General features: G+C 36.4%; 3 protein-coding genes across 3 annotated transcripts; 2 read left to right on the top strand and 1 right to left on the bottom strand.

Annotated features, from left to right (window-relative positions):
* Nucleotides 1–4,363: 4,363 nt before the first annotated feature.
* LOC137960406 (O-methyltransferase 1, chloroplastic) lies at nucleotides 4,364–7,882 on the top strand. The gene is made up of 7 exons (XM_068808030.1): nucleotides 4,364–4,709; nucleotides 4,943–5,094; nucleotides 5,175–5,295; nucleotides 6,189–6,313; nucleotides 6,683–6,811; nucleotides 7,368–7,520; nucleotides 7,591–7,882. Exons 1-7 carry the CDS (start codon nucleotides 4,490–4,492, stop codon nucleotides 7,660–7,662), a joined length of 972 nt encoding a protein of 323 aa, XP_068664131.1. The 5' UTR covers nucleotides 4,364–4,489; the 3' UTR covers nucleotides 7,663–7,882.
* Nucleotides 7,883–8,380: 498 nt separating this feature from the next.
* On the top strand, nucleotides 8,381–16,254 carry LOC137959046 (LL-diaminopimelate aminotransferase, chloroplastic-like). Its single transcript, XM_068806319.1, has 10 exons — nucleotides 8,381–8,540; nucleotides 8,712–8,788; nucleotides 10,488–10,555; nucleotides 10,674–10,790; nucleotides 12,644–12,706; nucleotides 13,554–13,658; nucleotides 13,889–13,939; nucleotides 14,081–14,401; nucleotides 15,485–15,691; nucleotides 15,808–16,254. Exons 1-10 carry the CDS (start codon nucleotides 8,464–8,466, stop codon nucleotides 16,099–16,101), a joined length of 1,380 nt encoding a protein of 459 aa, XP_068662420.1. The 5' UTR covers nucleotides 8,381–8,463; the 3' UTR covers nucleotides 16,102–16,254.
* A 241-nt stretch (nucleotides 16,255–16,495) lies between these two features.
* LOC137959255 (proteasome subunit beta type-3-like) lies at nucleotides 16,496–26,549 on the bottom strand. The gene is made up of 7 exons (XM_068806639.1): nucleotides 26,408–26,549; nucleotides 26,109–26,290; nucleotides 25,907–26,014; nucleotides 25,162–25,251; nucleotides 18,047–18,131; nucleotides 16,950–17,044; nucleotides 16,496–16,795 (listed from the first exon to the last, which is right to left on the bottom strand). The coding sequence occupies exons 1-7, from the start codon at nucleotides 26,411–26,413 to the stop codon at nucleotides 16,747–16,749; spliced, it is 615 nt and encodes a 204-aa protein (XP_068662740.1). The 5' UTR covers nucleotides 26,414–26,549; the 3' UTR covers nucleotides 16,496–16,746.
* Between the last annotated feature and the right edge of the window lie 135 nt (nucleotides 26,550–26,684).

The raw sequence follows: 26,684 nt of genomic DNA, 5'->3' as shown, positions 1-26,684 counted from the left end.
CTGATACAAGAACTACACATTGAGCAGACAAGTCCGATGAAATTATACTGTGATGGTAAAGCAGCATGTGATATTGTCCACAACCTAGTCCAACATGTTAGAACTAAACACGTTGAAGTTGATAGACACTTTATCAAGGAAAAGCTAGAAGCAAGAATCATTGAAGTCCCTCATGTTCGGTCTCAAGATCAGTTTGTCGATGTGCTAACCAAGGCAATATCTTATTGAGCTTTTAACAATTGTCTCGACAAGTTGGGTATGAGTGATATTTACATTGGATACTTTACATTTGTAGGTGAAAATTTGGACACTTGGAGAAGTAAGAAACAAGAGGTGGTGGCTAGATCATGAGCTGAAGCCGAATACAGGGAAATGGCCAAGGCAATATGTGAATTACTATGGATCAAGAATCGGATACAAGAATTACACATTGAGTAGACAAGTCCTATAAAATTATACTGTGATAGTAAAACAACATATGATATTGCCCACAACCCAATCCAACATGATAGAATTAAAGAAGTTGAAGTTGATAGGCACTTTATCAAGGAAAAACTATAAACAAGAATCATTGAAGTCCCTCATGTTTGGTCTCAAGATCAGCTTGTCGATGTGCTGACCAAGGCAGTGTCTTACCGAGCTTTTAACAATTGTCTCGATAAGTTGGGCACGAGTTATATCTATGTACCAACTTAAGGGAGAGTGTTGAGAGTTCTTCCCTTACAAAGAAATATATTCTTTCATTCTCAATACATATTCTATAAATTCATGTAATTATGTGATTTTGTAATCCCATTTATCACTCTCTGCATGTATAGTCAAGCTATTTAAGCCGACGATGTGAATAACAAAATATCATTGAAAATAGAAATTGAAGTCTTATTTTCAATTTGTTCATATAATGGCAAAGCAACAATGACATGTAAATGCCGCCACCCCTCCATCCAGGTTCTCTCTCTCTCCTGGATCTCGTTTCAGCTACTTACATGAATTAAAAACGAAAAACGAAAACCATCTGCATCCAGTTTGATATTTTGATCCTTTTTAGATAGAAAGGGCAGCAAAGAGAAATCACCGTTTTTCATCAGGAGTGACAGTGAAGGACATTGTGGATTTTCCCAAATGAAGCCCAGACATGTTTCTAGATACCCAGGTTTAATCGGGGCAGAGGATCGGAGAGAAGAGGAAGGAACTACGATAAACAATTAATGTCACCGGGAATCAAATTAACTTTTCAAAGGGTCTACGATGGGACCCGGCTGTTCTCCTCCACGAGCTCCATCGCTTGTTTCACACGTCATGGCACCGTGCAATTCTGTATTTGTTGCAAAATTCTTCACAATCCAATTCTCTGTCGCCCGCAGTCCCTCAAGAAGGAAATAAGAAAAGGATAAATAGAGAACAGTAGAGGAAGCAGCAGCAGAAAGAAGAGGTGTTGTCCTTGCAAGTCCTTTTTGCAGGATTTGTTCAGGCTTGGGCTTGGCCGTAGTCTTCACGTTCCAAGAGGCTTGCTTCCTTGCTTGGTTGGTCTGAAAGAGAACAAGGGTTGTGTACGTGTTAAGGCCGACAAGAGGGGAGGCCTTTGCATTGGCTGAACCTTTGATGTTATAAAAATTTCGGAAGAAAGGTCCCCTCCTTCACTCGATTGCTCTACCTATTTAAAGAAAACCCACTCCAGGACTCTACCTATTCCTCACTTATTTCCTCTCTCTTCTGCTAGTATAAATACCAGAGGACTGCTTCTTCTTCTTCAACATCTAGGCTTGTTAACTATGGCGCTGCTGACTGGGTGAATAGATCCTCGTTGGAGAAGCAGGGCACGTGCAAGAGCGACCCTTTTGGGTCTCGCCTCTGCGCGTGCTCCCCTTCTCCAACATGGGTTACTCACCACCCCTTTCGCTCTGGTTACAAGTTGTCTGCTGTAGTTCTTGCTAATTAAACACCAGCATTTGCCTTTGCTCCCACCATTCAAATGGATTTTTTCAATCTTCCTTCTTTGTTACTTTGCCAGATGACTCTCTTCTTGCTCTTTTTACGTACATACCAGTATCAAAATGAAGGCATCAAAACCAGTGGACGCCAGCCACATGAAAACGAAAGCAAACTGTTTCTTCCTCGCTGATGTGTTGTAGACGTTTCCGTGTGTTTTTCATTTCTTCGCGGACAAGGGAAGTATCTGCAGTATTAATTACCTGTTTATGGTTGCACTCGCTCTGTTACTCCACTTTGACAACGATTTATATCTCAAAAATGATAAATATACTCAGGTATTGAGGAAACGGAGCTAATGCTTGCCTGTTCCAATGTTTCAGGACTGGATGATTACACCGTCACACACGCAGGGCAATAGTTTTCATTCTGGCTTCTCCATCGAGTACATGTTGTCTGCTCTGAGCTTCTCCATCGGAACTCTGAATGGGACTCGAGCGTTTCCCTGGCTTTGATTCTACCCTGAAATGTGTCGCAGGCAATTCCCGTTGGGTCGGTCGGGATCGACGAAGACGAACGCCAAGCAGAAAAGGATCCCCTTTCAACAATTTACAGTACAGATGAACATTAACATGCGGTCGTGTCTGAGTGGTAACGGAGGGGAGAGAAGATGGATTATTGGAACAAGAACGCTGGAAATTAAACAACTGAAGGGCAAGAAGCAACGAGTAAGTCTGGGAAGAAGGGTAGATAGCAAAAGAAATAAAAAAAATTAATGGGAAGCGTTAAAAGTAAAGAAACGAGAGGAGAGAGGAAGGGAAGGCGCAATCAGGAGAGAGTGACTGACAGCAATGTGCAGGGGCAGGTACCAGGTAAATCTTATCCAAGAGGCGGCATCATCATCAATCGTTCATCGTTTAGGTTAGTTTAGTTGAGTTTGACACGCAAAGGCATGCACGGTCGTCGAGAGAGGGGGATAGGGAGGGAGAGAGAGAGGAGAAAGACTGGCGACTGGTGAAGGCTGCTGGATCACTCCCAGATCACGTGCGTGCGATCCACAGAGAATGGCTGGATTCTCGATCGAGTCTGACCCTTTCAATAATCCTTTTTATTAATTTTGCGTCACTCCACTGCAACCCATCCCCTCCTCCATGCACGCACGCCACCTGGTGACTCCCATTTTCCCAGCCAAATCCAAATTGAATGGCTTTCGTGTTTCAATTTTTAGTTTTTTCATCGACTCGGCTTTCGAGGGAGAAACCAAAAGAGAGGAGAGGAAGCCGACGGAGAGAAGGGACAAAATGAGAGGGGTTTATGGAGATTGCAAAAGAGAGGGAAGAAAACGGTGGAGAAGAGAGGGAGACAGGAAAAATAAAGGGCAAGGCGATAATTTGACTTTTCAGGTGAACATGATAATTGAAATTAGTTTGGCTAGAATTGAAATAAATCTGGTATTTAATCCAACTAATTGGTGAATTGATGGCATTTAATCCAACTAATTGGTGAATTGACACAAAAATAATTATCCATATTTGTTCTAATATATATATATTTTTCTTAATAAAATGTTAAAAGGAGACCAATGAAAGAGAAGTAGAGTTAAAGTTCACATTCGGAAACACTCTCATTCTCCACAATGTGTAGTAAGTGTTAGACGTATGAAAAAATCTTATTATCGATTTTCTTCGAGTCAAATAAGGTTATAATTATTAAGGTTGGGTCTTTTGTAGGGCTGGGTTATATTTCTAATGGATTGTTTAAATTGAATGTAATTTCTACCGAGAATATTAATAAAAATAAAGTTTCATCTTATATTATGTTGGTTGACTCTTTTATCTAATGGTGCAGTAGACTTGGACACATAAATATGAACACTCCAAAAAGAATAATGAACTTAGAATTAATACTAAAAATAACATAGATTTAAAAAATAAACGTGACATCGATATCCAATTGAAACAACCTAGAAAGCCATTAAAGTCAAGCTTATAGTGACATATGTGAGATGACAGCTATGTGTATTTGATCAAAACTAAAGATAAAACATTTGAAAAATTCAAAATTTATAAATCATAAATAGAAAATCAAACCCAGATAGAGTAGGAGAATATAGTTCTCTAGAATTTGGAAATTCTATGAGGAACATGGTACCACACATGGGATTATGGTTCATTCTGATTCGATATTTCCTTGTGTTGTTCTTCATTTTCTATTATTGTTTCTATAATTTCTATGATTTTATATTACTGTTTATTTTATTAGAAATTATTATAGCATAAATATTTTTAGTTGATGATTATTTAAAAAATAACCTTATGCTTTTAAATAATTATAATTAATTCAATATGAAAGTTAATCACTATTCATCATCGTTTGGTTATAAGTTGAAAATTACTAACAGGTCCTCCTCCTTCAACTTCTGACCATACTCGTGTAATCCGAATCCGCTCTGGACATCCATGGTGTTTTTCTCCTCTACTGAGGTGGCGAAGTTAACGGAGAAATCTAAATTCTCGCGAATGGAGCTGCATTTTCCAAGACAAAAAACCGCTCTTTGATTATGTTCAAGCCTAGAACTCCGATGGGCAGCCAATGGCATACTCTGGCTTCCTCCCTGGGAACTTCGACTCTCTACCCTTCGAGTATCTGCGACTGCAGTAGGAGAACAAAAAGTCGCGCCCTATCAATTCGATCGAAACTAGGTCATGATGATGAAGACCCTTTTCTCCAGGCTGCTGTTCGTGCTGCGTCGTGGCGCTCGCTAGAGACGCATCGCTCAGGTTGGCTTTTTCCCTATCTATATATAGCTTCAATTAGAAGAAAGCTGGGACTCGTGTAGAATTGCAATGGAGGACTGTGGTATTCCTGGGATTCACAAGTACCCTCTTTGGAGTGTATAATCAGGTCAAGATAGTGGGAAGCTATATTTAACCAAACGCACTTCTCTTTAATCAATTTGAATTATGTCTGGTTCATTCAAGGTCAGGTCTGTGATGGATACTTGCAATTTCAGATCCTCTTTTTCACGACCCTTATGCTCGGTATTTTGCTTTGGAGTTTCAACATAAGAGCATGGAAGAGAGTACAAACCGATTTTGTCTTGCGACAAAATTCATTGATGATAAATTGTTAACTACAATGAACGAAATGGAGGAACTGAGGCAGGTATTTTGGTTTGTACAAAAATCACTTTTTGGCCAATACTCTTAAGTAAACATTGAATTAAGTATCGTTCTATACTGCAGGTTGTTTTGTTGACAGATGGAATGGACACCCGGGCTTACAGAGTCAATTGGCCAAGGTCAACAGTGATATTCGACATATCTCCTGAAAGAGTTTTTAAAGTAGCATCTGAAAGGCTTCAAGGTGTGTATCAGTTTTTAGGGGAAAAAAAGGAAATATCTTGTGGAATTTTATCTGTCTGCATATGGCTATATCGGAGTTACTAATTAGTAGATTGCTTTCTGCTTGGTGTGTGTCTCTGAGTCCAGCAAAAAGACATTATAGTGAATATACTGCCTGCATGTATGGATCTTTTAAATCAGTTTAAATCAAAGTAATTTATTAATTACTATATTTGGAAACTAGAACTAGTTAAAATAATATGGCGGTTTAAGCACTTTCTGTTTTGAACATTCATCACTAAAAAAAGAATTTTACTTAATACAGAGAGAGACCTAGCCTCAGCTGCTAACACAGAGAGGGAGGAATTAGCTCAGCATTATTAAGAAAAATAAGAATAAATTGAAGTTAAAACCTGTGTTGATCTACTGGGAAATTGGCAATATAATGAATCAGAAGTGCGTCTGTATCACACTACTATTGAACCCAAATGTTTAGGTAGCATTCAAATTCCAATTCTTGCAAGAGTCTTACTTCAAGAGTATTCTTTTCCAGTTCCAAATCCACCCTATGGAACTGAGTAGGATTAGGGAAGACTTGGAACTTAATTTCATTGTGGTGTCGGTTTTTTTTTTTCTTTTCTTTTTTTGCAGTGTAAAGGATAATATCCTAAATGTATTTTCTGCATCTTGTCCTTTACAATAAAACTATGGTGTTTGGTGGTACTTGTCGAGCTTATCTCTGTAGTGTTGAAATGACCAAGATATTGAAATGAATTAAAAGACATGTTTCTCAGAAGAAAATGTGTCTTTTACTAGATATTTGTTTTTAAGAAATCTTTATCATGTAATGTTTTCAGTTTATGTCTTAAACACATGAAATATGGCAGTCATGTTGGCTTTGGTGTGGATTAATAGGCATTGGTGCTAAAATTCCAAATTCATGTCTTCTGCTTCATGTTCCACTGGAGTCCTCTGACATTGCTGGGGATCTTCTCCAGAAAGGATTTTCTGGTAACAAGCCAAGTCTATGGATGCTTCAGGTAATCTATTCTAATTTGAAAGGATCAAGTTCCAGTACTCTTAAATCCAGTTGCTATTTTTTAATTGCTTCATGGATGAAATTGCTGGAAGGCCAAATGATGAAGTCACAAGGATAACCTGCCTTTGGAATTTCTGTTTCTTGTAATGGCATCATATCTTCTCCTTTATTTCCGTGAGCTCCTTGCCTTTGTTGCTTATTTCTAGAAGCCCAATTTATAAATACAATCTTATATCAGTATTTTTAAAATGGAGCGATACGGTTATGGTTCTTCTTTGAAACTTTGAATAAGCTTATTAATCAGGCCTCTTTTATTCAAGTTTGAGAAAATTTTGGCAGTACTGACGAGTGCTGTCCTCTTTGCTTACAGGGACTTCCCATGTTGACATTGGAAAGCCTCACCGAAATTCTTTTAGTTGTTAGCAGTTTAGCAATGAAGGGATCTATTCTATTAGGAGAGTTGCCTCTGTCATTGGCAGAAACTGATATAGGAACAGAGGTACATTACTCTATTAATCTCTTTGCTAGGTGTGTTTGTGCCAATAAGAAACCATAGGAAAGGTAACTTATGAAAAATTTGTCTTTTGTCTAAAATTTTCTGCTGTTCATACTGATTTTTGGGATGAAAATTTTTCTTTTTGATTCGTCATGTCTTTTAAAATTTTAAGTGGATAGAAAATGAGCTTCCTGCTGCTCTAACAGGAAGCATAGGAAATTATTGGAATACTGAACTAAGAAGCAGTAAAGTGATCCTTGATCACTACATCTTACCTCTACTTAGTATTGTATTGCTTATAAAACCTTTTAAGTATTTCTAGTGAAAACATGACCACTACAATTAATTTACTCGTTGTTTCCTATGGCAGCACACATGCGAGAAAATTAATTATAGGGAATTTTTCACATAACAAAATTTTCAAATGGAAAATTAGTCAAAGGGAAAATAATTTTATTCTATTATTTTGTTTTCCTATGGCGGCACAAATAGACTCCATATCAACAGCCAAGCATGACAAAGATAACATTACTTTGAAATCCCTCTTTACAATCTGCAGATGTGGATCGAGAAGCTTTTCCTGAGGAATGGCTTCCAAGTCAGTCTCATAGCCTACGAAGAAGTTGCAAACAAATGGGGTCGGGAACCCCCTCTGGGAGATTATGGGGATGTACTTTTTGTTGCAAAGCAATTGCGGCTATCTGATGATCAGGTGATGCAATAGCACCTTCTTCGGGGATGTTACATTGTATAAGATTGATTTACAGTTTTGGTTTCTACAGATGGAGAGTTGGAGAAGAGAATTTCAAAGGATGGAAGAAGAAGCGGATGAAGAAGGATTTGAGGAGCTCTAGTCCAGAGATCACTGGTCCTCGAGGAGTCATGATGAAAAGAGGGAGATGGTTTCCTGTTGATCAGAAATTTTCAATGTTTGTGCTGCTTTTCTCCAATTGGAGAATCTTTTCATGTCGGTTTGGTGTATCAAGAAATTTTATTACTCTTAAATGGGTCAGAAACTAATTAACTTTGTTAACTTTGACGATGAACTGGCTATTAAGGGTGGCATTGAACTGAATTGGTTCGGGAATAGTTCAAGTTTGGCTTGGTTTTGGCTCAATTTGGTTCGAATAAACCCAAAAATTCAAGATCTGGTTTCTAACTTGTTTAAGTAAACGAACTGAACTCGAACGAGGTTCGCAAGCTCATGAACTAACTCGTTTAAGAGGAAAACAAGAGAGTCTCTTGTGGTTAGGATTCAAATCGACCCTTAACCCTTATATAAAATTTAAGTGAAATAGTAGGTACAAAGACAACTACTCCCTCACTCACTTAACCCTAATAACTCCGACATTATCCCTCCTAATTACTTGAAGCTTTGGGAATTGTCCTTCTTTTAAGTGAAATAGTAGGTACAAAGACAACTACTCCCTCACTCACTTAACCCTCATAACTCCGACATTATCCTCCTAATTACTTGAAGCTTTGGGAATTGTCCTTCTTACCCTTTCCTCTTTCGGCCGCGTTTTAAGGGTTTTATACCAACTCTGTGAAAGCCTGGTGTGGAGTGTGAACAGTGAGTCAAACTTTCAGCCACTCGAAGCACGTTTCTGCATTGATTCTAATCCTATCGGTGATCAAGCTAAACAAAGAAAGAAATGTCGTTCTCTCAGTTTGCCTCTCCTTTTTCTTCTTCTTCTTCCGCATTTTATGGTTCCAGCAACTTCAACACAAGGTGTTTAATGACTCACTTTTGTTGCCCATGAAGTTCACTTTTCTCTTAACTCGAAAACCTCAGTTGTTGGATTCTTTTTTAGTGAACCATCTTGATATTCGCAATGATTTGACCAGATTAGATTCTATTAATAACTCTGTTTCTTCTTGTTTCTCTTCTAATAACCCTCAGGGCGGAGAGGAAGATATCAATTGTGGTGAGAAGCAGCCGGATTTGCAAGTGTGTAGCAACTCCTTCGGAGAAGATTGGTACTTGTCTCTCGCTGTTTATTATTTACTTGGTGGGGAATTGGATGGAGAAGTGTTGCTATTGTATATGCAGGCAAAGATATTGTTTCAACTTCCAACTGTTCCCTGTTAGTGCACCTGGAAGTAAGGGAAAGTTAAAAGTGAATGAACCAATTCATTCACTTTCACTCACTCCAGTGTAAGATGAGTGAAAGTGAATTTCGACTCAAATCCTGGTTCATTCACTTTCACTCGTTTGCTCAACACTCTTTGTGTCTCCATCCTCGACCTTCCCTCGCTCGGCCTTCTCTATCGGCCCTCTCTGCTTCCCCACTCTCGCCTCTTGCTCTCTGTTTCCCCCTCTCTCACATCTCGCTCTCTGCTTCTCACCTCTCTGTTTCCCCCGCTCTTGCCTCTCTTTTATTTTTTATAGTTAATTAAACTATTTTTTTCGTAATTATACTATTAATTTATACTATATTAAAATCTATCTTATGTTATTAATGTTATTACTTTATTAAATTAGTGATAATTAAAATATTGTTAAAATAAGCATTTGATCTAGTATTTTTTTAATTATTCTATTTTTATAATTAATTAAACTAATGATTTTTAATTTTTCAAAAATATAATTTATACTAAGTTAAAATCTATCTTATGTTATTAATAAAATATTAGTGATTTAAGAGTGATAATTAAAATATTGTTAAAGTAAGAATTTGATCAAGTATCTAGATATTATAAAAGTATACATTTCTTTTTTTAAATATTTTATTTTTTATAATTAATTAGTGAACTAAACTATAATCTATATTAATTTATTAATGAAATATCTTATTTATTTAATTATTATTTTAATATATTTTAATATTACATTAAATTACTTATTATAAAAGTAACCATGTTTGTTTATTATTTGTTTAGGTATATGATAAAAAGTGACTCATTCTCTTGTTTACACTATATTTTTCATTTTGAGCATTAACACAAGAAAGTGTTTTCCAGTGCACTTTACATCGAGCACACTAACACGAAAAAGTTATTCACTTTCATTTTCACTTTCTCTATCCTCTTTATTTATGTTCATATCCTTGTTTTAACAATATAATTTTACCATTCAATAAAAGAAAAAAATATGTGTTTTCTCTTTCTTTCAAAAAACTCCCTAATCTTCGAAGATGTAAGTGTTTCAATTTTCCTGTGTTTTGTATCAATGCTGCTGCATCTGAATATGACAGAATGTTATTATTTTCAACTTCATATCTCATGTACTTGGGAAAATTCTTTTGCTTGTGTGACTGATCATTGAACATGGCTACCACACTTTAAAAGTTGAAGGTTTTAAATGTGAATAGAAAGCGAAAGAGAGGATAGTCAGCAGAATATGAGTTCCCTAATGCAATTGCCATTTGTTTTTCCGACAAGAAAAGGGCAGATACTTCAATGACAGATGTAACTTGGTGTTTTACTTGAACTGGTTTCATTGTTTGACTGAATTAGCTGTGAAAAATTCTAGTAACTTCGATTGCCAATTGAGATGTTTTTTCTATACTGATTCTCTGTGAAGAATGTTCAACTTTATCTGCCAGTGTAACTTTATCTTCTTATTTTTTTCTTTCTTAAATCCTTTGATAAGTGTTGATGTTTATTTCAGCATAATGAGCTCATTTTCATGATTTTAGTCAAGCTAAGCTAACTGTTTTTATCTTATGGTGTGAAGCATACACAACAAATGTCTCTCGCAATGCCAATATGGCAAAACTTGAAGCTGGTTATTTATTCCCTGAGGTCAGTAAATGATATCTTGGCTTTGGTAGGATTTTCAGACAATAGTTTTATGTTGTTTTCGTCTAATTACAGATATTTACTGTCTCATAAAAGGGTTTTATTTTCACATTGAAATCAGATAGCAAGAAGAAGGACTGCACACATGCAGAAGTACCCTGATGCACAAGTTATAAGCCTTGGAATTGGTGACACGACGGAGCCCATTCCAGAAGTTATAACATCGGCCATGGCTCTGGTAATTTAAATTTTTTTAAAGTGAGGTTAGACCATCGCCTGTATCAGGGGAATATCCTATATTAGTTGGTAAAAGGTATGTTAACTTCGGTTAGCCTTTTAAGGATGAACTTATTTTTTTTTTAAATGACTTTTAGGGATGAACTTAGAATTAACTTTGTTGGATCGAATCCAGTTCCATCCCAAAATGACTAAGCCACTTAAGAGTTCTATTATTCAACATTATAATTAAATCATTCTTTTTAACGCTTCTTAATTTGGGATTTTTTCTCACTCAGTACTTTCCCTCACATCCAAGCTTACATATAACGGGTTTGCAACATGTCTACAACATACAAACAGTCTGGCTCTCACCTCATGAGCCCATACAACACAAATAACCTGGAGATGACACACTAGATCTCAACCCAAACATACAACCTGCTCTAATACCACTGTTGGGCTGAACCCGTTTCTATCCCAAAAATGACTAGCAACTTAAGACACCTATTGTTCAACCTTGTAATTTTTTCTTAATTCTCAGTGTAGGACTCTTCCCCACTCAACAAATGTTAGCATGGTATTAATTTCTATTCTGTTAGCCCCTGGTTCATGCCTCATTTAGTTTGTACTTCATATTGTTCACGCATTTTCCACTGTGTAAGCATGAAGTTAAGGGGGAGTGTTAGTGGGAATAATGCTTCATAGGTTACTATTAGGAAAAATCCGGTGGCTATTGGTAAAAGGTCTCCTAACTTTGGCTGGTCATTTTGGGATAGACCTACCCTCTCAAGTTTAAACAGCTTGATTTTGTAAAAAGCAGTCATTTTATATTTCTGATATTTTACCCTCAGTGTAACATAAAGTAGCCTTGACTTGTTTAACAGTACCTAGTGAAGAAACTTTTACTTCCATTTCCTTCCATCATGAGATCTTACTATTGTTAGAAATGGAGGCACCAGAGTAGAAATTCTCTTACCATTTGAGACACATTTGAAACTAAACATTCATAGTCCTATCAACTCACTATTTATCAGAAACAGAAAAAATGGTCCTATAAACAATTGACTGTTACTGTTGTAGAGAAACATGAATTGAAGTAATAAAGTGAAGAGGAACAGCATCATTTAAAAAAAAAAAAAATAAAGTGAAGAGGAGAGAAGAGAAGCAAGGAGAAAGAAGGGGAAGAAAAAGCAGTGTTGGAGGCTGCCTTCATTAGGGATTTAAAGTCACCCCTAACAGCCTTATATAGTTTTAAGTGAAAAATAGCGCAAAAAGACAAGAATGCCTTAGTAAATTAGTTTTTAACACACTCAATATAAGACCAACATAGTGAAGAAAAACAAAGAGAACTTATAGACTAACATCCTATAATGCTATCAGTCTACCAGGAGTTAGTATTACATAGACAAAATGACCAAAATACCATCAATTAAATTTTTAACTATTGTTCATCTCTCTGGGTCTTTCTTTCCTTTCTAAAGTCTTATGATAATTTTTTCACTAGCTATTGTCACCTAAATTCTTCTTAATCTCTTTGAATACAGGGACTCTGGAAATCTTAGAATAGAGTTGTAATTTCTCATTGTTTGTCTTCCTTTGTAGTTTTGTTTTAAAAGAGTTCGAATTTCTTGTTTCTTGCACCTAAACTTTTGTTTTAAAAAATGTTCATGACTGAAAGAATCATTCTCTTTGATTATCTGCAAGCACATTAATGATCCATTCTGCTATACAATACACTTCTTCAGATCCTAATATTTTATAGTACAGTTGTGACATCCAGATATTATGTGTACCATTTTTTTTATGATTTGATGTGCAAATGATATGTACTGTGACTTGACTAGCTATATCAAACTTAAATATGCTCGGCAGAAAGCAAATGCTTTGTCAACATTAGAAGGTTACAGTGGATATGGAGCAGAACAAGGTGACAAGGTCTGTAGGCTTTTCAACCTTTTTAAATGTCTTCTATTGTGGTTGCTTCATAGTAAACAATTCCTCTCTCCAGTTGCATTAGTAATGGAATCAATGATGTGAAAAATGTCTTGACAATCTGAGTTCATCTCTATTACTAGTAAGATGTATGGAGTCTGCATTATCATCTGTTCACATTCCCAGTAGCTTCCTGATGTGGGATGAATACGTGATTAAGCGTGGATTTTAATTGTCGTATGTGAAATGAGAGAATGTCATATCGGATTATCGTATCAGAATGAGAAACAGGAGAATAGAGAAGAATAATTTAGAGGAAGGAGAATAGAGAAGAATAATTTAGAGGAAGGAGAATAGAGAAGAAAGAATAAGAAGGGGAAGAAGAAGAAAGGTGAGGGAGAGAGGGAGAGACCAGAGACAAGGAGATTTCAAAAATTCATTATCAAAGCTGAATTCAACATCCTGTTACAGCATTTAAATAACTGAAATTAAAATTTAAAATTCAAAATAGATATATTGAAACCAATTGCGCTAAAACCTCGATCGGCCCGGTTGATATTAAATTCTCAACAAGATAAGATCACTATCTGATCAAATTCAATAAAATTAGAAAAGATAAACTAAAATTCGAATTGAAATTTAAATTTCAAAATAGATAAGATCACTATTTGATCAAATCCAGTAAAATCGGGAAAGATAAAATAAAAATAATTTTAACCATAATTGGTGGGTCCACTGGGCCCAATGGGCATGCTAGCGTCCCCACCACTTCCATAGGCAAAAACATTTGGTTTTGTTCTTCCATTTTCTTCAGGGCTATTATGACACAAAGGTGTCTCTTCCTTTGCAGACACTGAGAGCAGCAATAGCATCTACATATTATCGTGACCTTGGTATTGAGGAATCTGATATATTTGTTTCTGATGGGGCAAAATGTGACATTTCCCGTCTTCAGGTAATATTCATTTCTTACTCTTATCTTTGTGTCAGCTATTTGTTTTCTTGATGATGGGTAAATTCATTGCATATATGAGTTCCTTGTGCTAAAAGTCGTTTTTGCATAACATCTTATGTCAAGTTTTACATTGCTGAGTGCTTTTGATTGCCAGAACCAATAAAGCTATTTTATTTATCTACTATTGATCTTTATTACTGTGTTGTTGATGTCATTTTCTTTCATGGCAGCTTCTTTTTGGATCTAATGTGAAGATAGCTGTGCAAGACCCATCATATCCGGTACTTTACACATCTATTGTTTGTGAACTTAACTTTTCCCTTATATAATTACAAACAGCCAAAGACATTTTTCTCTACGCTGTACATCATCTCGTTGAGTAGTCCTATCCTTAAACATAATTAGTTGTTGTTCATTTCCAGGTTTATGTGGATACAGGTGTTATTATGGGTCAAACGGGATTATACCAGAAGGATGTTGAGAAGTACGGAAACATTCAGTACATGAGATGCACTCCTGAAAATGGTTTTTTCCCTGATTTGTCGACTGCTTCAAAAGCAGATGCTATATTCTTCTGCTCGCCGAATAATCCAACTGGTTCTGCAGCCACAAGGGACCAACTCACAAATCTGGTACAGTTTGCAAAAGATAATGGATCTATTATAGTCTATGATTCTGCTTACGCAATGTTCATTTCAGATGACAGTCCGAGGTCAATCTTTGAAATTCCTGGTGCTAAAGAGGTAAGTCAACAATACATTCAACCTTTTTCATATTTATAAGAAAAACTTTTACAAATTTTTCTTGTCATATCATAGTCTAAACCACATTGTGGTGGGTAACTTGAAACCTTTTTTCCTGGGCTTAAAAATGGAAGAGTGTTTATGGCAAATGACTGATTGGTGGCATTCAAAATGGACTATCTTATCCTTTCCCAAAATAAAAATAAAAATACCATCTTAGTGGATGTACTTTTTTAACCCATCATGTTTGATTTAAACACTTGTTTGGCCCTGAAGTTGGACCATGCTTTCGTCCGAACGGTTAACAAAGTGGAGTGATCTTCTGTCTGGTTCCACATGTGGGACAACTTTGTTCTACGGAAAAGCTTTTTGTCTAAATTTTATTAAGTGAAAAGAAAATGTTGAGATAATGTGACAATTTTTCTTCTTTTTCATGGATTTAAAACCTCTCATTAACAAAGATGAGGTTGCAGTATTCATGGTTGAACTGGCTGATCTGGCCACTTCTCCTTTTCTTTTGAAGCTAAAGTCTCATAAACAAGTTCAGGTTGCCCTATCAAGGTTGAACTAGTTGGTGTAGCTGGCAGACTTGTGGAATATAGTAAACCTTGTTACAGTAAATTCAGTCATGAGTTCAACCAGCTTTTATGGTACTACTTAGAAAACCATGTGTAGCTAAGGACAGCCATCTTAATTATTTGTATAAGGCAGATAAACCCATCATGTTTGCATTCTTGTTATCTTTTAACTTTGACTGAAAATTAAAGTTGCACAATTTCAGTTTTATGCTGTGATATTCATAGATATGATGATCATGTAGTAAGGGAATGCATTTCTTATTATATGAATTTGTTAATGTTCTTTTGGATATTAAAGACGAACAGGACTACAATTCAACCTACAGTAATCCCCAGTTGCTTAGATAGTTTATCTGTTTTAGAGATGCCTTCTGGTTAAAGTATGAGGGTAGCTTTGCTAATGGTGAGTTTATCAAGGAATGCTATCAAATGTTTTCAAACTTGTTTATACCTCTCTTGATATTTGGTACAATTGTTATTAACATCATGGATCACTCTCTCGCAGGTTGCAATTGAGACATCATCTTTCTCTAAGTATGCTGGGTTCACTGGAGTTCGTCTTGGTTGGACAGTTGTTCCCAAGGAGCTGCTTTTCTCAGATGGGTTCCCTGTTGCCAAGGATTTTAACCGAATAGTCTGTACTTGCTTCAATGGGGCATCAAACATAGCACAGGCTGGTGCGTTAGCTTGTCTCTCTGCCAAGGGTTTTACGGTCAGTACTCTCTCACTCTCTCACACACACACACAGAAACTTACTGTGGATGCTGATGTTTCTTGTTCTTGGTATCTGTAGAAACTTGAAGCTTTTTACGTGTCTTTTGGTTACAGGCCATGCAAGATATGATCAGTTTCTACAAAGAGAATGCACAAATTATAATGGATACATTTACATCACTTGGTTTTGATGTTTATGGGGGCAAGAATGCGCCGTATGCATGGGTCCACTTTCCTGGACGGAGCTCATGGGAAGTATTTGCTGAGATTCTGGAGAAGTCCCATTTAGTGACAACCCCTGGCAGCGGGTTTGGACCTGCTGGCGATGGGTTTATACGAGTCAGTGCATTCTGTCACAGGGGTAATGTTCTAGAAGCTTCAAAAAGGTTGAAGGAGCTATTTGCTTAATGCTTTGTCATACAGATCTGGCTAATTGCTCAACCGGCTGGTTGTTTACTTGATATTTGTTTGGTTTTATGGCCAGCTTGCAGCAAATTGCAACATAATTTGTTTACTGGCCAATGGATTCGAACAGTGACATTGTGGATGAAAACATAATCTATGAACAAGATAATAAAGCCAAAAGAAAAAGGGATAAGAGTGCTGATCTAATACGAATAATTATTTAGTGTAAAATATGCAAAATGATATTTCAACCATTTGATCAATGATTATCTCAGCTGTCCGATCGGGTTGATCTAATACAAAAAATCATTTGGTACAAAACATGCAAAACATAATCTTAACCTTGTGATCATGATCAGATAAAGTTTTGCATGTTTCGCAAGGGATAATACCCATAAACAATAAGAGTAACCATTTTCCAAATTGCATATTTTTTCCCATAACAGTTAAATCGGCAGCATAATTCAGACAGCAAAACGGATTACATTCTCCTTTCTGCTGGCAGGAGACAATAGCTACATCTAAGATCTCAATTGCAACAACAAAAGGCTTGACCGATAATCCAATACATGTTTTAGCTAACACAGTGGCTAAGCAAAACTTACTCAATAAGAAACATTAAAAAAGAAAAAAAACTGTGACCTATGATCAGTCCATTCGCCCCTTCAAGGTCCTCTCTATCACTTCACTTGGAGTGCTGTGAGACATCGAAGAGAAAAAAAACAGGAGTGAAGAGCTTAGCTACAGAAATTTTTATACCTGAACTTTAACGTTCACTTGTGTCAACAGAGTAGATCACACTCATTAACCATAGCAGAAGTAAATATGCAACAGTGAAAAAGTATACTTACACGACAAAAACATGTCCACCCCAACCGCTTAAACAATCACGGTCCACTGATGCCAGTAGGGCTTGAGATACGGTTTCAAATAGTTCCTCAGGTCCCTGATTGACAGCACTCAAGAGGTAAATAAGGCAAAGAACAATTTGCCATGCAAACAAAAGTAGAATGAATAAACTTGGAACAAATTAGTTTTTGCAGGAGTGTGCTCCAAACCCCTTCTTTTAAAATTTAAGAAGAAAGAACTCTTAGTATCTAAAAAGAAAGAAGAACTTTTAAATTTAAAAAAAAAACTTTTTAAAATTTAAGAAGAAAAACTTTTAAAATTTAAGAATAAGAAGAAGAAGAGCTGAACAAAATGATATATTCTCACCTGGAACTAAATACACAAAAGGCAAGGGCCACGTAGGAGAGTTTCTAGTTCTTGGGCTCAAATCTCACCGGGGTACAGGATGTGGTGTGCATGCATAATCAATATTAAAAGAAAAATACATAGGGACTGGTATCATTCATGTGCTCAGGACTATATTCTTCCTATCTAGAGAAATAGAATTTTGTTGTTTGTAATTCAATTCCATCATTTTGTGCTATTTTGATCTGCAGTTCAGTTTATTCTCATTCAGATGGATATTACCCATTGAAATTTTTTGTTTTGCCCTCTTTTATTTTTTTCCATTCTTCATAAGAACCATCTCTAGTGCTATCATATTAATTTTTCAATAATCCTTGAACAACAGGAAATCACCTTCTTATTATCCTTCTCCACTTTATTATCAACCATATGTATGCATTTCCAGCCGAGTTCTTATTTTTCAATGCATCTTTACTGAATATGTTTAGAGTAAATCATTTTCGTCTTTGCACACATATTCATGATCAATACAAGACATTCAGAACAAAATTCAGATTGGACATCTTAGTGTCCATCTAATTTTTTTGTCATATGTGATGTTTTTATCTATTCCATTATTCTCTACTGTATTTGCAATGAAAGGCGATAATAGATATCCAATTATACTGTCAATGCCTAATTGCAGTGGATACTGGTAGCATCATGACAAATTTAAACATTCAAAAACAAAAGAAGCAGGAGTTAAGTAACGAACCATGTCAGGCTTGTACATCGACTCACAAGCACCATAAAGAGACTCTGAGGCAGTCCCAGCAACAACAAAGTCTTTAGCAAGTTCCCTATATCAAGAAAAAAATCTCATAAATGGAGAAAACAAAATGTTCATAGTTTCCATTCATTATCATAGAAAGGAATATATGCCAGCAACCGAAGTGTTGCGCACCAAAAAGATACAGATGTGTGAATCAGACGCAAATATAACAGTTGTTTTCTCAAATAGCATGCAATACATTAACAAATAATGTAACAACATGTAACAAATATAAAGCAGAAATGGAGTCCAACATGTAACAAATATAAAGCAGAAGGAAGACCCATTTATGTAACAAACATGATGTAAAAAGTGTGAAACTTAGAGAGAGAGAGAGAGAGAGAGAGAGAGGGAGACACAAGCTTTGGATGAGCTGCATTGGGGCTCGATTTAGATAATAATTTACAAAAATGACAAAAATACCCCTTTGACATAAAATCACTTAGTCCCTTATAACTCTCATTCTATTCTTCCTACGAATATAAAAATTTGTAAATTGACTGAACCAAACATGCTGAACAAATATCCGCTCATATAAAATGATCAAAATACACTTTAGCTGATTTTCTCACACTCCCCCACAAGCTGGAGCATATATATCTATAAGGCCTAACTTGTCAAAAAAGGTCATAAATTCACGCCTTCCTAATATCTTGATAAAAACATCTCCAAGTTGATCGGTTGACCGAACATAGGGGGTGATCACTTCTTCATCACATCATCTTCTAACAAAATGGCAATCCACCTCTATGTGTTTTGTTCTCTCATAAAAAACTGAATTGCTGGCAATAAAAATAGCGGCCTGGTTATCACAAAACATAGTCATGACTTCCTTCTGATGAAAGCCCTAACTCCTTAGATACCGATCTTACCCACATGAGCTCGCTAACAATATGTGTCATAGCTCTGTATTCAGCTTCTACACTGGATCTAACTACCACATTCTGGTTCTTACTCTTCCAGCTAATTAAGTTACCACCCAGAAAGACACAATAGCCTGTAGTAGATTTTGTCTAGCTTTGAACTAGCATAGTCTGCATCAAAGAAAGCCTCAATTTTCAAGTGACCATTATTTTTAAAGAAAAAACCTTTCCTTGGTGCTCCCTTGAGATATCTCAAGATCCTCAGAGCTGCTTCAAAATGAATCTTTCTTTGGGTGTTCCATAAACTAGCTTACTACAGTCACTGCAAAAGATATATCCCAACACGTAATTGTGGCAAATATATGTTTCCCAACAAGTCTCCTGTGCAATATTTTATTATCCAATTCTACACTTTGGTCATCAAGTAGATTGAGTTCAACTCCCATCGGAGTATTACTGGTTTAGCTCCCAATAGTCCATATTCATGTAGCATATCGGTTATATACTTTATTTGAGACAACACTAGTCCTTCTTTGCTTCTTTCAACTTCTACTTCCAAGAAATGTTTCAATGCCCAAGTCTTTGGTTTGGAAGTGAGCAGCAAGTAGCCTTTTAACTTCTTCAATTCCAGGGGTATCACTATCAGACAATATAACGTCATCCACATATACAAGTAAAAGTATGAACCCCGAAGTGGCTCCTAGAGAAGCCCGTTGACATCATTACTTGGCTAAATTTTTCAAAAAAGCACAAGGGCTTTGTTTCAGGCCATAGATTGCTTTCTTGAGTCTGCATACATTGTACATCTCTCCCTAAGCAGCATACCCCGAAGGTTGCTCCATATAGACTTCTTCTTCTAGATCACCATGCAAGAATGCATTCCTTATGTCTAATTGGAACAAGGGCCACCCGAGTAACAACAATAGATACCAAAATGCGTATTGAGAACAATCGAGCAACTGGAGAAAAAGTTTTAAACACATCTATACCATAAGTTTGTGTATATCTTTTGGCCACCAAACGAGCTTTATACTTCTCAACCGAGTCATCAACATTATATATGAATGCATACACCCATTTACGGCCAACCACTGTAGCACTTGTAGGTAACTCACATAACTACCGGGTTTCTCGCTCTAGCAAAGCAACCATCTCAACATCCATGGCTTGCTTTCACACTGGAGAGGATATAGCATCTTGCACTGAAGAAGAAGTGCAAGCAAAAATAGACAACACAAATTTTTTGTAGTTGTCAAACAAATGATCATATGACACAAAATGTGACAACGGATGACGAGCACTTTTCCAAACACCTTTCCTTAAAGCAATAGGTAGGTGTAGATCGCTTACCTTAGGATCCTGAGACGAAGACGAGTCACGGTCTGGCATAGAGAGGAGGTTGTTGGTTAAGAAGGATGCACTTGTTGACGTTGATATACCTGCTAGGATGTCTCAAATATGGTATTTGGCAGAGGTCCAAGACAATCATCAACCGATATGGGAATAAATGACTCATAAACTGGGGAAGAAGGTACATCAATTGAAGTAGTAGACTCAAAAAAGGGAGTATCCTCAAAGAATGTAACATCTACAGATACAAATGTTTTTCTAGTAGATGGACAAAAATACTCGTATCCCTTTCGTGTACGAGAATATACAAGAAAAATACACTGAATTGCACGAGGAGATAACTTATCTTTGGATGATCTCAGAACATGAGTAAAACAAACACATCCAAAGACACGAAGAGAACTGAAAACAATGGAGCTGAAGGCAACAAAATTTGGATAGGAATTTTACCTTCAAGAGTAGATGAAGGCATCCTATTTGATCAAGTAACATGCAGTAAGCACTGCGTCACCCCAATAGTGCTTGGAGACTTCATATGCTTTGTTACTCAGGGGGAGGAACACAAGGTATGTAAGTTACATAAAACATTATATGGACTTAAGCAGAGTTTAAGTTCAACACTATCTTGTTTGCTTTGGTTTTGTAAGATCAAGTTCAAATCATTCAGTGTTTATCCTTAAAAGATATTTTGGGATTATTATTTTGACTGTCTATGTAGATGATATTGTTTGATCAAGAAATGATATTTTAGGTATCTCAGAAGTGAAAGAGCATATTAAAAGGCATTTTTAGACAAAGGACTTGGGTATCTTGAAGTACTTCACAAAAAAGTAAAACAGGTATTGTCTTATCATAAAGGAAATATATCACAGATCTGTTGATAGAAACAAAACTCCTTGGAGCAAAACCAGTGGGGACCCCTCTAGAGATAAATCATAACCTACATGATGACACTAGCCAATTGTTGAAGAATAAAACCAATTATAGGAAACTAGTTGGGAAGATTATCTATGCCACAGTCACAAGACATGATATTGCTTTTTCAGTTGGATTTGTAAGTTAATTTATGGAGAAACCAAGGAAGGTTTATTTGGAAGCAGGTTATAGAATCTTGAAGTATTTAAAGGGTTCTGCTGGGAAGGGTTTGTTATACAAAAGCCATGGGCATGTAAATATTTTTGGTTATTCTGATGCTGATTATGCAGGATCAAAACTTAACAAGAGATCTAAAAGTGGTTTCTACACTTTTGTGGGAGGAAATCTTGTTTCCTGGAAAAGTAAAAAACATACAGTTGTTGCTTGTTTGACAATTGAAGCCAAGTACAAAGCTATGACCCATACAACTTGTGGAATGATGTGGGTGAAATCTATTTTTACTGGAGTTTGGTTTTCCAACTATAAATCCTATGCCAATGGCTTGTGAGAACTAAGAGGTCATCTATGTTGCCAATAATCCGATTTTTCATGAACACACCAATCATCTACGTTGATTGTCATTTCATCAAAGATGCAGTGATGTGCGGTCTTATATCCACTCCTCATGTGATGACTTCAGAACAACTTGGAGACGTCTTTACAAAGCCACTATCTATTAAAATGTTCATTGATAAGTACCAAGTTGGGAATGTCTTATATTTATATCTCCAGCTTGAGGAAGTATTAGAAAATAGAGTAGGTTTACTTTCTTTGTCCATATTTTATGCAAACCACATTGGATGAGGGTTGAAGTGTCTTTCTCTCTCTTAAGATTGTAAACCCTAAGAAGGTAAAATAGATAAATTGAAGGCTCGTGACAGAGGCATCTTATCTTCTCTCTTTTCTTCTCCACGTTTTGTTGTCCTCTTTCTTTTCTCTCTTCTTTCTTCTTTTGTTCCTCCATGGCAACTTAAAGAAGGTTCTAAACCTCTCAATTCTCATTGTGGAATTCTATGTTCTAAAAATATTTATTTTAGAATCTCATATAAATGCAACAGATTTCTAGTAAAAAAATCCAGTATAACAATTCTACACACACTAACACTCTTACGCTGTGAAACTTCACTACTAGTGTGGTGAGGGCTCCTGTTAGAGCTCTGAACACCTAGAAACAAAAACAAAGCCCAACAATTAGTTGATCCCCAGCATACATGCTGTAATTCTTGCCCTTCTTTTGTACTCTAGTATTTTCTGTCTTCAATTGAATTCTCTCACCTTATTCCAAAACACCGTAAAGAAAATCCATCCAACTCAAAAGTTCAAGATTAGAGTAGAAAAACCAAACTAAGTTCTTGTGATCGCTTGAGGAAAACTTCAAAAGTAGTAATGGATACTATTTGATCAGTAGCTTTACTAGACAACAAATATTAAATGAGCAAATCTAGCGATTGATATACTAATGAAAAAATTCAGTACCCCAAATGCCAAATATGCTGTATGAGAAGCACTAAGACCAGCCACAACATGATCCATTGAAGTTCAAACCCATTGTCAACTAAAATGCAGAAAATCCCAGTTCTCAAAGGCAGAAATTTCATCATCTACACCGTTAAAACATAAATAAATAAATTTATCACCTATTTTATTCCCTGAAATGTCTACCATACACTCTACCCCTTTGTGAACAGCTCAAGGAAAAATCTTAAACATATATACTCTCATTGTCCACCATACAGCTAATCTTTTTGCTTAAAAAATAGCTTAATACAAATCCATATCCAAGGATTCTTATACAAGCTTTTCTTAAAAAGGTGCATGGAGTGAGTTACGACTAGACTTACAAGTCCTCATATAAAATAGTACAGTATAAAGCTTGAAACTTATCCAAGAACTATTTGAGAGAAAAGCAAAGTGAAGCCTTCTTTGGAATGTGAACTAAGAGTATAATCACTTCTGACTCTAAACAAACCTCAACCCCCCCGGCTGGTTTCCAAATATTTATCATCATTCAATGTGAAAAAAAATAAAAAATCAGGTTGCCATCAAAGAAGAAAGCTCCACTTGGAGCCTCATTTCTCCTTTCAGTAAGAACAAAAATGGTTTTTGCTCCTTTTGTATTTCTTGAAATCAACACCTCCAAGACCCAAAATTACAGCACACTTTTTGGACTGTCTACCCTGTGGGAGACTATTACTTTTTCACCTTGTTCACTCTTTAGTGCGAGGGAGTTCGATTGAGCAGATGGGCTTGAGAACCCTCATGTAAATTTATAGTAAGACCTAATCAAGCTTGTTTCTGGGGGGTTACAAGCCGATGTAAAGCTTCCTGAACTAAGCATTTTCTCCCAGAGGACTAAATTCAAAATTGAGTTTTTTTAATCACCTTGAACATACACCATAAATTTATGGTAACAAGCATGTATTTGCCTAATGATGGAATATTTGGTTGATATGAACTCATACATGAGTACACAAAGCAGTTCTAGTACTTTAGTTAGAGATAAAAACATGTGAGAGGATGATAACCTTTTCAACTTCACGAAGAACCTTTAAGCTTGGGAACACAAAGACTAAAGATCTTGCTTCGACATGATAGCAATTAATCCCTCTTCAAGGAATAAAGAAAAATAAAAGGCAGATTATGACAACAAGAAATGCCCCAATAATATTTGAAAGAAGTGATCCAATGGTTTGTGTCTTAACTTGTTCCGTTGTTTATTGGGAGTGTTCAACAAAATCTGAAGGCCCCTCTCCTTAAATGTGTGTGGTGTCTCCTCTCCCTCAAACCTTGAAGACAACTGGAATAGTTCTTGATGCAAGCAATTCAGCCTAAGGAGCTCCTTATGACGCCTTGATCTCTTTCTAACAAGGAAGACAGTTGCCTTTGCATCATGCACTAAGCAAGGTCAAAGTCAAGAACAGGTATTCAACATAATCAATGGGAGATCTCTTTAAACAGTTAGCCAAGCCTTTGTGCTTGGATAAGCATGCAGGTCAATGCCAAGTCGAATGCATGTTTGCTATCGTGTTTCATGCATTATACGACTTCATGACAAACGATGCCTCTGATTGGTTGCCTTCTGCAGGCCTAGTTGCATACTTTGCTTTAGTGCTCATATAGATGTCATGAAGGTTCATACGCCAACCAACTAGACCTGCCTGTTAGCCAACACTAATGCTGTCGTAGTTCCAGCCTTATCTGATGCCCAGCCAGCAATTGTACATTCACTCTTAATTTATTCTAGTTGGTTCTTAGGCCCATCTTTGGGCTCAGTAGCTTTATCTAACACAGCCTGGATTGAGTGTCCAGCTAACAGAAAACTCATAATGAGCAGAGTAGCTCTTTCCACTGACTGAAATTCTATTTTCTCATATGACACTTCCTTGCTTCTCATACGGCACTTCCTTGTTTCTTGCTTTCAGCTACATCTAATATGATGATGTCCAATAATTAGGGAATTCATACACAGAGTGCCCCAGCCTTTTTCTACCATTTGAAAATACTCATAGATCAACCTCATGATTTGAGACCACAACTAAGGTACACCTTAACAATGCTTAAGATTACCATCTAACAGTAAAAAATGCAACCTACAACCACAACTTAAATCAGTTGCATGTGGATCATCATATCCACATGCATGTTGCTATTTTCCCACACCACTAATTAGCTTCAACTGCACATTTAGATTGAGAGGCATTACACCAAGAGTTGGTAAACATGAGGATTACACCTAACAACACAAATTTACAAACACTGAAGTTTGAATATAGATTCATATTTGAGCATAAAAAAATGTATGGTATTGGATACATCAAATCAACAGATATGTCAGTAAGGAAAGGAAATTTTTGACAGGAATAATAACAAAAAAAAAAAACTCCAGCCGGAGAAAAACATGAAGATCAAAAGGATGAAGAAATGACATACTTAGCACCAATTGAATCCATTGTACAGATGAAGGGCTTGTCATCATCCCCTAATCCAGCAATTACAGGCTGGCATAAGTATGGACCAAACCTACAAAACAAGGAAAGATAATGCATTCTTTTAGAAAAGCCACTGACGCTTGTTAATTTCCATGAAATTACACTAATTTTGACTACATCATTAGAGATGACATTCATGACAAAATCAGATTTACCCAATACCCAACCAACTAATAAGCAAACCAGAAATAATAAATCCTTCACCGGCTACAACTATCCCTGATCAACATCAGGTATTCAGCTGCTGATTTATAGTGAGATACCGAAGTCCTTTTTAAGGTGAGAGATGTTTCTCTTTGTTGATACTTTAGTTCATGTTCACAGAAAGATATAACACAAACAAGAATCTCTACAACGACAACCATTCATTAGCTTCTCATAGCATTGAATTAGTTGAGTCATTTCCCAGCTATAAAAACATTACAAGGATAAAGAACATTGTCAAACGTAATTTCAAGAAAAGCAGTTTTTCTCTTTAACTTTTTTTAATAATGTGATTCATAACATAGATATCCAAAACAGGAGTGAAGCATGCCCCAATACTCCAAGAACTCCAACTAAGAGACATGAGATTTCGCCATCAAATCAAATACTCAAACACGGGAGTCCTGTGTGATATTTGAACAACATAACATAAAAAAGGCATCAAATCAGATAAAAAAGCTAAGATTAAGATAACAGAAAACCTTTTCTCGTAGAGCAACGCGGAAACTAAGCTGGCAAACGTCTCGGGCTTCATATCCCTCTCCTCCCTCAGCTGATACAACTTGTGCCGGAAAACCAGCCGCTGGTATCTGGTCTCGAAAATTAAAGAAGACTTCTGTTAGACGCGGTAAAGAGAAGTGCAAGAGATGAAAATTTAAAGCGTAACAAGGGGAAGTAAGTCACAGTGTCTGGGTATCTGTGGCTAGGCCAGAGAGACCGATGTAGACTTTGTCATGAATTTTGTAAATTCTCTGAAAATCTGTCGCAATCGTCTGAAGTTGAACACCAAGGCGCCGATCACTAGCTATGGCAAAGCAGTTTTTTCCCACCATAGCAACGAGAGCACTACCATTATACTCGAATATCTGCAAATTATAGAAACCAACATTACATTAAGCATGTTCAGTGAATCAGAAACAGATACAAGTTGAAATAAGGGAATTGATTTTGAAAGAACAGTGACCAAATGAAATTCAACGTACCGACATGAATGATCTTCGAGATGTAGGCAGAAAACGAGGTAGCTTGAGCCTCACACTAAGAAAGGGCTGAAGCGCCGAGAGTAGCTTTCTTCACGAGCAGTCAAAGTACGAGCCCGAGGCAACACCGACTTGCAAAAGAGTCCCGACCTACAAATAGGCATCAAATGCTACCAATCCGATTTTTACCTTATAATAATCATCTTTTTTATTCCTCCAATTTACTTTGAGTAATCATCAAAAAGCCTACTTCAAATTTATATTTTATTATTTATAAAAA

This window comes from Aristolochia californica, unplaced genomic scaffold (assembly GCF_029961685.1).
Source record: "Aristolochia californica isolate CCGP_79_NKW_82.1479 unplaced genomic scaffold, dmAriCali1.0.hap1 SCAF_3, whole genome shotgun sequence".
Classification (NCBI taxonomy): Eukaryota; Viridiplantae; Streptophyta; class Magnoliopsida; order Piperales; family Aristolochiaceae; genus Aristolochia; species Aristolochia californica.
Note: the sequence above shows the minus strand (reverse complement) of the source record. Positions and strands in the feature narration are given on the sequence as shown.